Here is a 13,693-nt window from a genome sequence, read left to right on the forward strand (position 1 = left end):
TGACACCATCACCATTTACAACCTTCTGGTCATGTTTAGGCTCCCCATGTAAAAGTTTCATCCAAAGCCATCACAATAATTATGACCTCACAAATAATTACAGTAACAATCATCACCGAAATCTTTTAAAATGGAAAATATACCATTTCTGGCAGACTTCATTTCTATATTTCCCAGTAAAATAATACATTTTTACCTTAAAAATATATATATATTCAGCTTCCTCATTCAACACATAATGAACTTTCTAGCCCCTTTCACTCAGGACTCTGCCCTGTAGTCACACACACATGCCCTCACCATGTCCCCAACATCCCACGTACAGACCAGATGATGCTCTGTAGACAATGATCTTCAACTTATGGACCAGTGGAACAAACAAGGATTCAGGCTTAACTGGATTAAAATTCCAACTTTCCCTTAGCAAACTGTTTAATCGTAACTAGCCTGAGTTTCCTCAATCTGAACTGTGCTGGGTAAAGTGCAGTGCCTCACACATTATGACACGGAAAGAGGCACAAATTCCATTAATTAAACAAACAGTGACCAGCATCACTAACAGATACAGGGGTATTTTTGTTATATATCAATTATATCTCAATAAAATTGGGGGGGGTAAAATGAATACATAAATGTAGATAAGTAGAAATAAAAGAGAACAGTTGTATTTTCTATACATGCTTGAAATGAGGTTGGCCATCCTTTTCTTAATTACTGAAAGAGTAGTCTGCCCATCTCCACATCAACCCAGATTCCTGTTTGTTTTCTCCTCTTTGGGGCCTACTGCCTCTTGGCAACGTGAACTTTTCAATACACAGTTCAGAAGGCCTATGTCACACTTCTAGGCACTCTGACAAAAGATTTCAAAGCAGAGAAGGTTCCAACTAAGGGAGAAAATGAGAGTGAGGATAAAATATGGATTTCAATGATTCAGGCAGCTGCCAGTCTCCATTTCCAAAGACGATCAAAAGCTGAGTTATTAGCCATCACTTTTGTAAGTAATGACTGAAAAGAGAGCAGATGGAAAACACTGAGCTTGTCTCTCTACCTGGAGCATCGAAACCGGAACAGTCTGCCCTCCTCCTGGGCCACGCGCATCCCTAAGTGTGCTCCGCCTCCTTTACTGTGCCCTCCATCCTCAAAGGCCCATCTGATAGCATGCCTGTGGGGGCTACAGAAGAGGCCAGCCTCCCATCTCCTGTGACCCTAAACCTGCGATGTCTGCTAAAAAGGAACTGCTCACAGACAAGAAACAAAAACATCCCAAGCCACAGTTGGGTGATATCTGTGTGGCTGTCAAGATAACCTGAGAAAACAGGTAGCTGGTGACAGCAGAAAGCCAAGCATGCAAAAGGAAAACATCTGTGATTAAAAAGAAAAAAAAATAAAAGAGTAGAAAACAAGACCCTCATGTCAGCTTCTTAAGGAGAAAGGGTTTATCACAAGTCCATCCCTCTGTGCTCTGTTTTAGCCTGGAAATGCATTTGTGTATTCATCCATCCATCCATTCATTCATTCCGCCACCGTGCTAAGCATAAGCACTCAGTGTATATTAGTTGGCCCTCTGCTTTACTCAGTCAAGTGACATTCCCGCATGGCTTGCATTTTAGCTGTATTTGTGGCTGAATATGGGACCCTCTTTTAGGAGAACTGCATGCTCTCTGGGTCCCTCCTCTCCCTCTGGCTGTTGCTGGTAAAGAGGGCTGAGCCTTCAGGTCAAGCCTTTTCTGCAACCTGCCTCCTTCCCTCAAAGTTCCAAAAGAGATCTGGGACAACACAGTAGTGGCACTGTCCACTCAACTATGTTTTTCCCTCTAAGCTGAACGTCTCCTTGCTTTCCCTCATGTTCATTAAAGAATGAGTGTTGCAGGGGGAGGGGGAATTGGATGAAGGTGGTCAAAAGGTACAAACTTGCAGTTATAAGATAAATATCTACTAGGAATGTAATGTACATGAGAAATAATCACAAACGCGGCGGTAGGTTACATATGAAAGCTGTTAAGAGAAGAAATCCTAAGAGTTCTCATCACAAGGAAAAAATATTTTTTTCTATTTCTTCAATTTTGTATCTATATGAGACGACAGACGGATCATCACTACATTTATTCTGACGATTTCACAAAGAATGTAAGTCAAATCATGATGCTGTACGCCTTAATGGTAAAGTGCTACTAGCCAATTGTATCTCAAGAAAAGTGGAAGAAGGAGGAAAAACAGAGCTTTGCAGAGTGAAACGGCAGCATGTTTGTACCTGGTCTCTCAGCCTCTCTTGATGGCCCATGATCGCTGTGGCATGATGCGGGTACTTCTGCTTTAGATGCTCCAGGAAAGCTTCTCTCTTCCTGTCCATCTCCGATGTTTGCATTCCCAGTATTTCTTTGGAACTTCGAGGCCCACCTAGGGTGTGTCTCCTTGAGATGTTGCGGGAAGATTTGGAAACTGAAACCCGACTGTTTCCATTAGAAAGGCGCTCCTTGGTTCTGCGACATTCTGCATCTTCTAAGGATGTTACCTGCAGGTTGCTTTTTCCTTGTTCTAAAAAACAAAAAAAAGATACAGCTCACGATGAATGATTTCAACTAGCAACCTCATTCACAGAACCCTAAGATGGCTTGCGGCAGTTCTTAATGTATGAATGCAACTTAGCAAAATTTTTTAAACTTTTTTTTATTGAGTTATAGTCATTTTACAATGTTGTGTCAAATTCCAGTGAAGAGCACAATTTTTCAGTTATACATGAACACACATATATTCATTGACACATTTTTTTTTCGCTGTGAGCTACCACAAGATCTTGTATAGATTTCCCTGTGCTATACAGTATAGTCTTCAGACTTTTTTTTGAGGCCAGAAGGGGAAAAAAATCAACAATTGAAAGAAATATGAAAAACCGCACTTTAGAAATGAAGGTTTTGCAGCAAAAGCTACAATTTCTGACTCTTTCCCTGAGGTTATTCAAAATGAGGTCACCTGGTCAGACTAGCTTGTGGCCAACTGGGTTACCCTTAACCTTCATTTGTAATTATAGAAAAGTTAACTTCAGGGATTCTGATAATTTCTTTATCTTTAAATACAGTTCCATCCTGGTAACAGGATTTTCTTGTACTTTTCTAATTTCAAGGTGGTTTCTGAAACATTCATCTTATCTTCAAGGCCAAAAATAGCTAATATAATCACTGACACTGAACCACTTGGAAATTCTATTTCTCCCTATTAGCATAAACCAAACAAGCATACAAATATTATTAGAAGTAATAATCAAAGGGGTGGAAAGTAAAGGTTTAGACACATTTTATTTGAAGTGGACTTTATCTCGAACACCCAATAAAAAGGGAAGAGATAGGGTGAGTTTTGAAGGTCTTGACCTAGACGCCTGGCCTCTGAGCTGGCCTTGGAGAGACAAGTGATCCCTACTTAGATCTGAGCGACAGAGGCAGGCGGTGACAATTCGAGTGCAGGATGTGGACAGGGAATCTCCACTCCCTCTCAGTGGCTGGCAAATGGAGTGTCAGGTTTGAATATTCCAGTGAACTGAGAAAGAGGGTTACTTCTTTAAAAAAAAAAAACCAAAACAGAATAGGAAGAGAAAGTAGTGAGCATTCTAAGTACTTTAGAAGCTTGCCAGGTTCTCTTCAGGGAGAGCAGACTTTATACAGTATTACAGATGCAGGCAGAATAAGGCATCCTTGTTCACTGAATTCCCTAGAAAAAGCACAGGGCTGGGGCTCAGGAGTCCTGCCTTTAATCGTAGGTGGAGGACAAACTGACCTCTCTCAGCCTCACTGTCTTCGTTAATAAAATGAAGATGGTTGGACTAGTATTAGACATGCAGAGTCTTTTAGCTCTAGATCCTTTAAATCTATCCCAAATTATTTTAAAAAAAAAGCTTACAATCTTTTTATTTTTTAATTTAATGGAGGTACTGGGGATTGAACCCAGGACCTTGTGCATGCTAAGCCTTCACTTTACCACTGAGCTATACCCACCCTTCTAGTTTCCAATAAGAGCTTATTTACTCATTTGTCTTTAAAAGTTAAGGATAGAAAGGAGATCCAATATTTAAGAGTTCTAGAGTTAAGTCTCAGATAATCTTCACGCCAGCAATGTAAATCAACAGGTGTCCAGAGTTTACACATAAACTAGCTCCCCTCAAAGCAATGCCACCAACACAGTTTCCCTGTTCTTTGCCTGGAAATGCCTGTGTCTAGAACTGCAGGTGCAACACCCGTTGGTTAGACACAGAAAATATTGTAATCCTGGGCTCATTTTCCAGCTCCAGTTTGTCACCCTCACATGCATGTTCTGGGGATAATTCTTCTTGTTTATCCTTCACTTCTCATTACATTGCTAATTATAGCATCTCCATCAGACACTGATGAGGAAAGGGAAGGGAAAAAATAGCCCAATTAGTTCATTCTACTTTTCATTAGTTTCAGCAAGATGTTCAGAAGGAGGAGAAAAATGGAACTATTGGTTAAAAAGATACTGAAGAAACTGATCCATAAAAAGGCTGTGGGACCCAGTGTTAAATCAGTGGGGCACGAATCACTGCTGAAATAATGGAACCGAAAATGGGATCTAGAGGGATGAGTAGAAATCGTTCCCTTTCCTCCAATCATGAGGAGTCTTCCACTGAAATCACCTTGAACATGAGAACCCCTCAGGTTACTTGCAATTGTCGAGGGAAGTACTTAAGCAGGGAAGGGGATGAGGGTAGGGATTGGAAGCCCTGAGTACTAGCCCCCTTCCACTGCTTACTCTACATGTGGTTTTAGCCAGGCATCCAGTGCCTCTGTCTTGCTTTCCCACCTACAAAAGGGAGAGTTTGATCATATTACCTGAGCCATTGACACTGCAGGATCAGTTAGAAAATCGTGAGAAGAGAACCTGGCTCTCTCTGTGAGCTTCTATGTATGTGTTTCTTTTGACTGTCCCTTAGCACTCAGCCCATATGGGTCACTAGTAAGCATCCAATAAATATCATTGAGTTGGAAAAAAAAGCTATTAGGAGATTAATTATAATTCCATTTATTTAGTTTACCTTCTCATTATATGGACTCACATAATGGCTACCTTCTTTTGTGGTTTCCTCTTTAATGACGCAGAGGTTAACAGGATCTATTGAATGAAGCCAGATGCACAAAATGCTGTATCTCCGGTGGGAAATCCATGGGCAATCTGAAGAGGCTTAGCCTTACGTTTTGGAGTGAATGTGTGCACATGAGTTCTATATTAGCCAACATTGTTGTATACTTGATATGACACTGTTGACTTCCAAATAGATTTTTAAGATTACTTTTGACATGAAAATAATTTTTTAAAGTTATTCAGGACAGAAAGAAATTGTGGCATATATATATGTAATATATGTATATACACACATATACATAAAATAGAATACTACCCAGCCATAAAAAAGAATGAAACACTGCCATTTGCAGCAACATGGGTGGACCCAGAGATGATCATCCTAAGTGAAGTAAGTCAGACAAAGAAAGACAAATACCATATTGCTTACATGTGGAATCTAAAACAGTGACACGAATGAACTTATCTACAAAACAGAAACAGACTCACATAGAAAACAAACTTATGGTTACGGGGTGGAGGGGTAAATTGGGAGTTTGGGATCTGGAAACACTACTATATATAAAATAAACAACGGGTCCTATTGCATAGGGCAGGGAAGTATATTCAATATCTTGCAGTCACCTATTTATGAAAAAGAATATGTATGTGTATATAAATAAATCACTGTGCTGTACATCAGAGACTAACGCAACATTAAACTGACTGTACGTCAATTAAAAGAAAAAACAGTTATCCAGGACAGCTAGAGGATGGAATCTCCGGGAAGGCAATCTCCTCACGTGGACATGAGACTCAAATATCCACGTCCACCCATAAGAATAAACACACCTGTGTTCCTTACCACCCAACAAGGGCAGAAAGTTCCACCGTGCCTTGCTCTGCCACACAGACTCACAAGAACTATTCTGTTTCATCGAAGGATTCTCAGAAGAGGTCAAAACAGCCAGAACAGCCAGCCCCTTGGAGACTGAAAAGAGTTTTCCACGTTCTTTGAAATAAACTGGGGAAGAAGCCAGGAGGGGGCGTGTTGGAGTTCAAAGACTTTATCAACATTCACCTCTGAGCAGCCCCAACTTTCTGACCCTCGAAACCCCCTTCCTTTCTTGGCACAAAGAAGGTCATGTCAATCTTATGTTGCTTTTCCATTTTTCTGTCTGGTGGCTTCTTCTAAAATGTCTCCAGTTGCTTAACGGAAAGGACAGTGGCACACAGCACCGAGGGTTCATGCACCAGGAGCTAAGGACTGTGCCTTTAATTGTCCTGCAAGCCCCCTCCCTCCCGTCCACACCTTCCTGCCCTGCGGCTCACTCAGCCGTGGGCCCTACCAGCTCCCACCCCACGCCAGGCACCTGTTCCACTTTCACCCACAACATCCCAACACACGTTCCACACAAAGCCTCCGGGTTCCTTGAGGCTTTTCCTCTATGTGACTCAGTTCTCAGAAGCTACCAACTCCCACGCCTGAGGGAGAAGGGACCCCTCTCCCATTCCAGTCGCTGGGAGAGGATGCCATCTTTCAGCTGAGGAAGAAACAAAGGGGAGCAGCAAAGGACATTTAGTCACAATTCCACGCATGGAGTCAGAGATCCCGAGTCCCATTACCCACTTGGACAGATTATTCAAGGCATGGAAACAGAAATACAATTCTACCCTTTGTCTGGAATGCACTTTGGTGCTAGCAGTTAAGGATGGGTGTGCCTAGCTGTGGGCTATTCTGGGAATCCATGTCAAATAAATAAGCTGGAGCCTGAAGACAAGGCTACCAGCTTTCCCCTCGTGCCCCTCCCAGCCTCTGCACTGCCCAGAGGGAGCACAGCTCCTCCTGCAGCTCATTTCAAGCAGGGCAAAGAGCAAAGATGGGCGCTTCCAGTGGAGAACAGCCCCTCCAATGTCCCCTGGAGCAGAGGTGGGAATGAAGGGAGCAGAAGGGCCAGAAAGAGACTTTCCCGAGATTCTATAACGGCTTCCTGGCTGGGATGGAGACTTCTGGAAAGGAAAAGCAGAAAGTGGGGGCTGGTGGGAGCAGGTATCAAGTAGGCAGAGGATTATGGGAGATGGGATACCCACACAGAAGATCCTGCTGCAGTCAGGAGACGGTGGAAGCTGCCGAGGCTGGCTTCTTGGCACCCTACCCCAGCTCAGGTTGCCAGGCTGGATCAGCTGACCCGCAACCCCGGATCTGGACCTTGCATTATTCAAACATTCCACACCTGCTTCCTACCTGAGAGCCAGGAACAGCATGGATGACTGACTTCCCTGAGGTTCTATTCCTGGATCAGATCAGGCAGGCCCCACTGCTTCATAGTGGCTTCTGGTTAGCTGTCTCTAAAGTGTCGCATTTTAAATTGTGCCGAGATGCTCTCTTGCACCTGAACTTAGTGGGGAGTTGCTGTTTTGTCTGGCTGTACAACCTATCCGGACCTACCGTGGCAGCAGCCAGACTTTGTGTATTCAAATCATGACATCCTCCTAGGCACACATGGAAAACTGCATTTTCCAGTCCCCTCCATCTAGCTGGGCCTTGTACTAATTCTGATCAATGCAATGTGGGCAGAAGTGACAACGGGCCACCTTTAGACCTGGTCCCTGATTTCCTGAATAACCTTCCATGCCCTTTCACATTCCCCTTTGGCCAGTTAAATGCAAAAAACTCCAGCAGAAGCCTCCAGGACCCTGGGGAATGGCCTTATGGCTAGACAGAAGGAACCTGGGTCCCAGAGTCGCCTGGAGGTAAACCACCCAGCAGATCCGCCCAGCCAGGAACAGCCACATTCCACTGTGTTCAAAAAAAATTAACCTTGATTACGCTAAACCACAGAGAAGACAGGGTTGTTACAGTAGTCAGGTTATCTGACTCATGTGTATCATGGAGTCTGTTGGGGGCACACAGAGCTCGTCAGTGTTCCAGCCCCCTTGTTAATATCACACAGATCACCGCTATACACAGACTGGCACGCAAGTTACAGCTGAAACCAGACCATTATGGAATATTTCTCTAAAGAAAAAAAAAACCACTTTAAAAATCAAACAGAAGGTTTCTGGTAGAGATTTTAGACCAAATAGCAACAGCCCCTCCCCTACCCAGAAAAGCATTCTTGTCTCAATTGCTGCTTTGTTGACTGATTTGAGTGATTCATTTTTCCAACTATTTATTGAGTGCCCGCTCCGTACACTGAAAAGTTTGGAGATGTCGCAGAATGGTAATCAAGATAGACTTAATTCCCTTCTCTCAGAGAAGAACCACTTTATAATTAGGAAGGCAGACAACAAACACTGTAATATAAATGCAACATGGTGATAGTGCTCTGAAGGTTAAAGCAAGGCAAGAGACAGAGACTGATGGGGCAATTTTAGAGTAGACTGAGGAGCAAAGAGCAGAATGTCTGGGACTCTCCAAGCTTGCTGTCTGCAGGGCTGCCAACACTATTTTTCTTTTCCAGCTTCACTGAGATCTAACTGCTATCTAGCACTGCCCGAGTTTAAGGTGGACAGTATCATGAAATGATTACCACCCTAGTGAATACTCGTGTCTTAAAACACTGGTTTCACTGCACCTGCAACAGGAGATTCTAGACCTCAGGGGTCAGAGCAGAAGCAGACAGACCCCTCAGGGCAGCTGTGAGCAGACACGAGCATCTCAAGGAACCCACCTCCAGGGCCACTCTGAGGAGCCCACGGCCTTCAAAAGAAGCATGATAGTTAGATTCAAATCCAACCAGTGATTACTCAGTACCACTCTGTACTTCCAAGCACCCTTTCACACTGTTATTACCCAAGAGCTGACTGCTCAGCCAAGGAAGTCTCAACAATTAGAGCTACCTTCCAGGTGACCATATGCCCAGTTTGCCAAAACAGTTCTGGGTGACAACAGTTGTCCCAGCAAAATTATTTACAGCGTTCCTTTTCACTTTCAAAAGTGTCTCGGTCTGAACAACTAGTTACACGATCACCCAAGGGATCCTTATCTACAGTGGGCTGATAAAGTCAAAGCCCTGGGGGGGGGGGGAATTAGCCTCTTGTTCAGCACATAATCTACTGGAAGGCGTCTACCTTCCTGATGCTCTGTTAGGTTCTGGGAATGTGAAGATGAAGGAGGCATGGTCTTTGCCCTGAAACACCATGCTGTCACTGGTGTTACAAGGCCAAACACCATCAAGAGCAGAGTGACAGGAATGGGCACATGGTATACAGGTGACGTGAGCATCAGAGGCCTGGTCCTTTAACGCATCAAAGAACTGGAGGTGAAGCCACACTCCTTCACAGCATCATTTTTGCCCAGAACTCATGGGAACTTAGAAATCAAACCTGAATTCTCAGCCCCCTTTCACAATGTCTCAGCCACCCTGTCTAGGCTCCCTGACCTGCTGGAGTGCCCCAGGGCACATCTCTGGAAACTTTCTTTCTGCACAAGGACCCAACCCTAGTCCACCTTTCACAGTCCTCCCTCCTCAAATTAGCCACGACTATCCAAGTTGCAATCAGCACCTCCACCTGGATGCCAGATAAGCTCCTGGATCCTGGTGTAGCCAAAAGATTTTCTGCTCTCCACCCACTTCCAGGCTGTAAGCACCCTCTCAGGTACTCTGAGATTCTCAAACACTTTCCAAACCTTGAGGTAAATGGCAACTCTTTTCTTCCAACTACGCAGACCAAAATTTCTGGAGTTATCTTTGCCCTCCTCTTTCTCTCTTAACACAACCAATCCCTCGGCCAATTCGTTTGATCTTCAATGTACACCTAGAACACATCTCATTCGCAACACCTGCTCTATGACACGTTGGTCCAAGCGAGCACCTGGTTTACTGGGGAAACCTCTTAACTGGCCTTCCTGCCCTTCCCCCACTCCCTCTTGGGTTATTCTCAGTACAGCCCCCAGTCTTCACCTTTTATAAGACCAGTCAGACCTGCCAGCAGCTCCCACCGCCCTGGAAATAAAACCCTAAGTCCTCACCAAAGTGTCACAGCCCCTACCTGACCTGGCCTAGAATTGGGTCTTAACCTCTTTTTTTTTTTCATAGAATTTTTTTTTATTGAAGTAGAGCTGATTTACAATGTTGTGTTAGAACAGCAAAGTGATTTAGTTTTACATACATATATATATATTCTTTTTCTGATTCTTTTCCATTATAGGTTATTATAAGCTATTAAATTCAGTTCCCTGTGCTATACAATAGGACCTTGTTGTTTATCTATTTTATTTATAGTAGTGTGTATCTGCTAATCCCAAATTTATCCATCCTCACCATTGCTTTTCCCCTTTGTTCACCACAGTTCGTTTTCTATATCTGTGAGTCTATTTCTGGTTTAAAAGTAAGTTCATTTGTATCTTTTTTTTTTAAAGATTCCACATATAAGTGACATCATATGATATTTGTTTTCCTCTGACTTATTTCACTTAATATGATAATTTCTAGGTCTATCCATGTTACTGCAAATGGTATTACTGCATTCTTTTTTATGGCCAAGTACTATTCCATTCATTGTGTGTGTGTGTAATCTTTATCCAATTATCCATTGATGGACATTTAGGTAGCTTCCATGTCTTGGCTATTGTCAATAGTGCACTATGAACATTGGGGTGCATGTATCTTCTTGAATTTAGAGTTTTCTCCTGATATGTGACCAGGAGTGGGACTGCTGGATCATACGGTAACTCTAATTTTAGTTTTTTACAGAACCACCATACCATTCTCCACAGTGGTGGCACCAATTTACATTCCCACCAACAGTAGGAGGGTTCCTTTTCCTCCACACCCTCTCCAGCATTTACTATTGCAGACTTTTTAATGACGGCCATTCTGATCAGTGTGAGTTCTGATTTGCATTTCTCTAATAATTAGTGATATTGAACATCTTTTCATATGCCTGTTGGCTATTTGTGTGTCTTCATTGGGGAATTGCTTGTTTAGGTCTTCTGCCCATTTTTTGATTTTTTTTTTTTTGACCTCTTAACCTCTTTTCCTCCCATCCTTTCTTCATGCTGTTCTTTGAAAATGCCCTTTCTGTTCCCCTCCTCACCTCTTTGTTCAAATATCACACCAGTGAGGATCTCCCTAATAATCCTACTACAGTTCCACTCCCACTCTCTCCCCACACTCCCTATTCCCTTTCCCTGCCTTAGTTTTCCCCACTGCTTTATTCCTACCTAATAGGGCTGCTAGATAAAATACAATATGCAGTTAAATCTGAATTTCAGATAAATAACAAATAATTTGTAGCATAAGTATGTCCCAAATATTGCATGGGATATACTTATACTAAAAATTATTTGTTGTTTATCTGAAATTCAGATTTAACTGGGCCTCCTGTATTTTTATTTGCTAAATCTGGCAACCCTGTCCTCCAACACACTATTCTACCTACTCATTCATTACCTTTCTCTACCCCTCCCCTTCCCGCAAACTTGGCTCTTAGAATATAAATTCAATGAAAGCAAGTATTTTTGGTCTACTTTGTTTATTGCTGGATCCCCAGCAGCTAAAACAGTGACCATAACAGATGCTCAATATTCACTGAATAAGTGAAGAAAGAAAGTGATCACACTCCCTCAGTCCAACCATCTCCAGCCTCTGAAGTGTCCTTGAATTGCTGCGGTTGTTTGAAAGTTGTCTCTTCAATCGGTCCCACTCTAACTGCCCCTCTAGATTCTGAGTCATTTCTTTTAACAGAAGCCCAGAGGTTGAATTCCTGCTGAAGGATCCTGTCTATCAAAAGGGGAGAAAGGAAGGGGAGGGAGCCCCACTGACCAGGGCCCTTAAGGAGAGAGGGCTCTGCTTGGAAGCACAAACACAGCCACCTAGACGATGACTAGACTCCGGGAATTCTCTGGGGTTTACTCGTCTTAAAATTTCTTGCATTTCAAGGCGGGGAGGGAGGTGGGGGTGGAGGGGCTTTCTATCCCAATTGAATTTTTCTTGTCTGGCTTTGATTTGCATTTTCAGTGTGGATGAGTCATTTGTTACTTCCCTTTGCGTTTTTCAAAAACACACACCTTTTCCCCTGTGCATTGTCACTACTCCCACGCACAGCCCTGCAGCCCCTCAAGCACACTGACTGACTGGCCCCTGGATGAACCTGGGGTAGGGTGGGTGCTGGGTGGTTCTGGACTGTGAGGTGTCCCAACACGCTGCCTGGGTGATACTTCAGGAGAGGCTCTGGAATCACAGACGTCAGACACTGGAGAGCAGACACGTCCTCTCTCCACCCAACCCCACTGCAAAATTTCTTTGGAACAACATGAGCTTCTGGAAATTCCCTACGGAAAAGACAAGTCTATTGTAAACACAATTAAAGGGAAACCGCTTGGAGAAAATTGACCAAAATTGTCTAACAGCTCCCAGCTTTTGAATTAAAGCACACAAGATAATTCAAAGTTTCAGCTATCCTCCACATGTACAAGTGCCCCCTTGCTGCTCCGATCTGTAAAATAAAATATCCCCCAAACTCTGCAATTCATCTCTAAAACACAACAAAACTTGCACTGAACATGAATTTGCTCCAACCAATGAATGGAAGTGCTGCCTCCCCAGAAAGAGGTCCTCTCTCCCACGGCTGGAGCAGGGAGGATTAAAAGCTGCTTTTCACGATACATTTGTCACTGCCTAGAGATCTAGCACATACTGACTGCTTACTGTGCTACAAATGTGACATCACCCCTCCACTTCTTTAGCTGCTTAAAGAAAATCCTGCCAGAGATCAAGTCAAGCTCACAGCTCTCCAGTTTGGAAAACGCATCACCCCGAGAAATATGCCTTCTACTGTGCCAGGCGCCCTGTCTCCAGTTCTAAAAAAGCAGCAGCAAGCGGCAAGGGACACTCGTTAACTGTAACTCCATCTTTGAATGAGCCTGTTACTTACCCTGCATCTGTCGGCAGTCTGCTGAGTAAGGAAGGCTCGGCTCACATTTCTGGCTTTCATTTTCTTCCATTGTCCCTGCCTACGGCCCCAGCTCCTCGCTGTTCTTCAAACTTCAGAGCGCAGTTCTGAAAAAGCTCCCAGAAAGCGCCTGGAAGGGGGCCCCCGGGGGCGGGGAGGAGGGGACGGTGCGAAACCCCACCCCAAACTATTCTCTACTCCCGTGCAAAGTCTCTCTCGCCGCGGAAAACTGCATTCCAGCGCCGGGCCTCCCGCGTCCCTCGGCGCGCGCGTCCCCGCGTCCGTCCGCCCGTCCGCCCGCTCGCCCGCCGGACGGGTCCGCGAGGAGTGCGCGCTGCGCCCCCGCCCTGCCCGCGCCGCGCGCTCCCGGAGGCCCCAACAGGTGATCGGCTCGCCCGCCCGGGCCCCAGGCGGCCCGGTGCCCGCGCCGCAAACGGCCGGCCGTGAGTCCGCGGCCGGGAAGGAAAAACATTTCAGTGGCTCACAGGCAGGAGCCCTTGCTGGAAGCCGCTTCTCTGGTCTCTTGAATCTCAGGCTCAGAGTCAGCCTCCCCAATAGGCTGGTACACATAGAAATAAAACAGCCAACTGCTGAACGTCCCAAATTTCAGTGAAATCGGTTTCAAAAAGAACAGTGAGAAAGAAGGGGCCTCTGTGGAAGGTTCTGAAGGAAACGCTTGCTTGCACCGACTGTTTAGAGCCTGATTAACAAACACGAAGATGTAGCT

The 13,693-nt window shown here is 44.4% G+C and overlaps 1 protein-coding gene across 9 annotated transcripts in view; it reads right to left on the minus strand.

Moving 5' to 3' along the window:
• KIAA1217 (KIAA1217 ortholog) overlaps positions 1 to 13,693 on the minus strand; it is a 669,685-nt gene that overhangs the window by 264,783 nt on the left and 391,209 nt on the right. For 3 of the 9 annotated variants that reach the window (XM_015243246.2, XM_015243256.2, XM_015243243.3), the window contains exons 1-2: positions 12,949 to 13,278; positions 2,252 to 2,535 (exon numbers count right to left, since the gene is read on the minus strand). In XM_015243246.2, coding sequence (XP_015098732.2) covers positions 2,252 to 2,535; positions 12,949 to 13,018 — 354 coding nt within the window. In that variant the 5' untranslated portion in view covers positions 13,019 to 13,278. Of the gene's footprint in view, positions 1 to 2,251; positions 2,536 to 12,948; positions 13,281 to 13,693 lie in introns of those variants that run through there. The other 6 variants (XM_072955356.1, XM_072955368.1, XM_072955360.1 and 3 more) reach the window with 4 other exon arrangements.

Source organism: Vicugna pacos, chromosome 35 (genome assembly GCF_048564905.1).
Source record: "Vicugna pacos chromosome 35, VicPac4, whole genome shotgun sequence".
Taxonomy (NCBI): Eukaryota; Metazoa; Chordata; class Mammalia; order Artiodactyla; family Camelidae; genus Vicugna; species Vicugna pacos.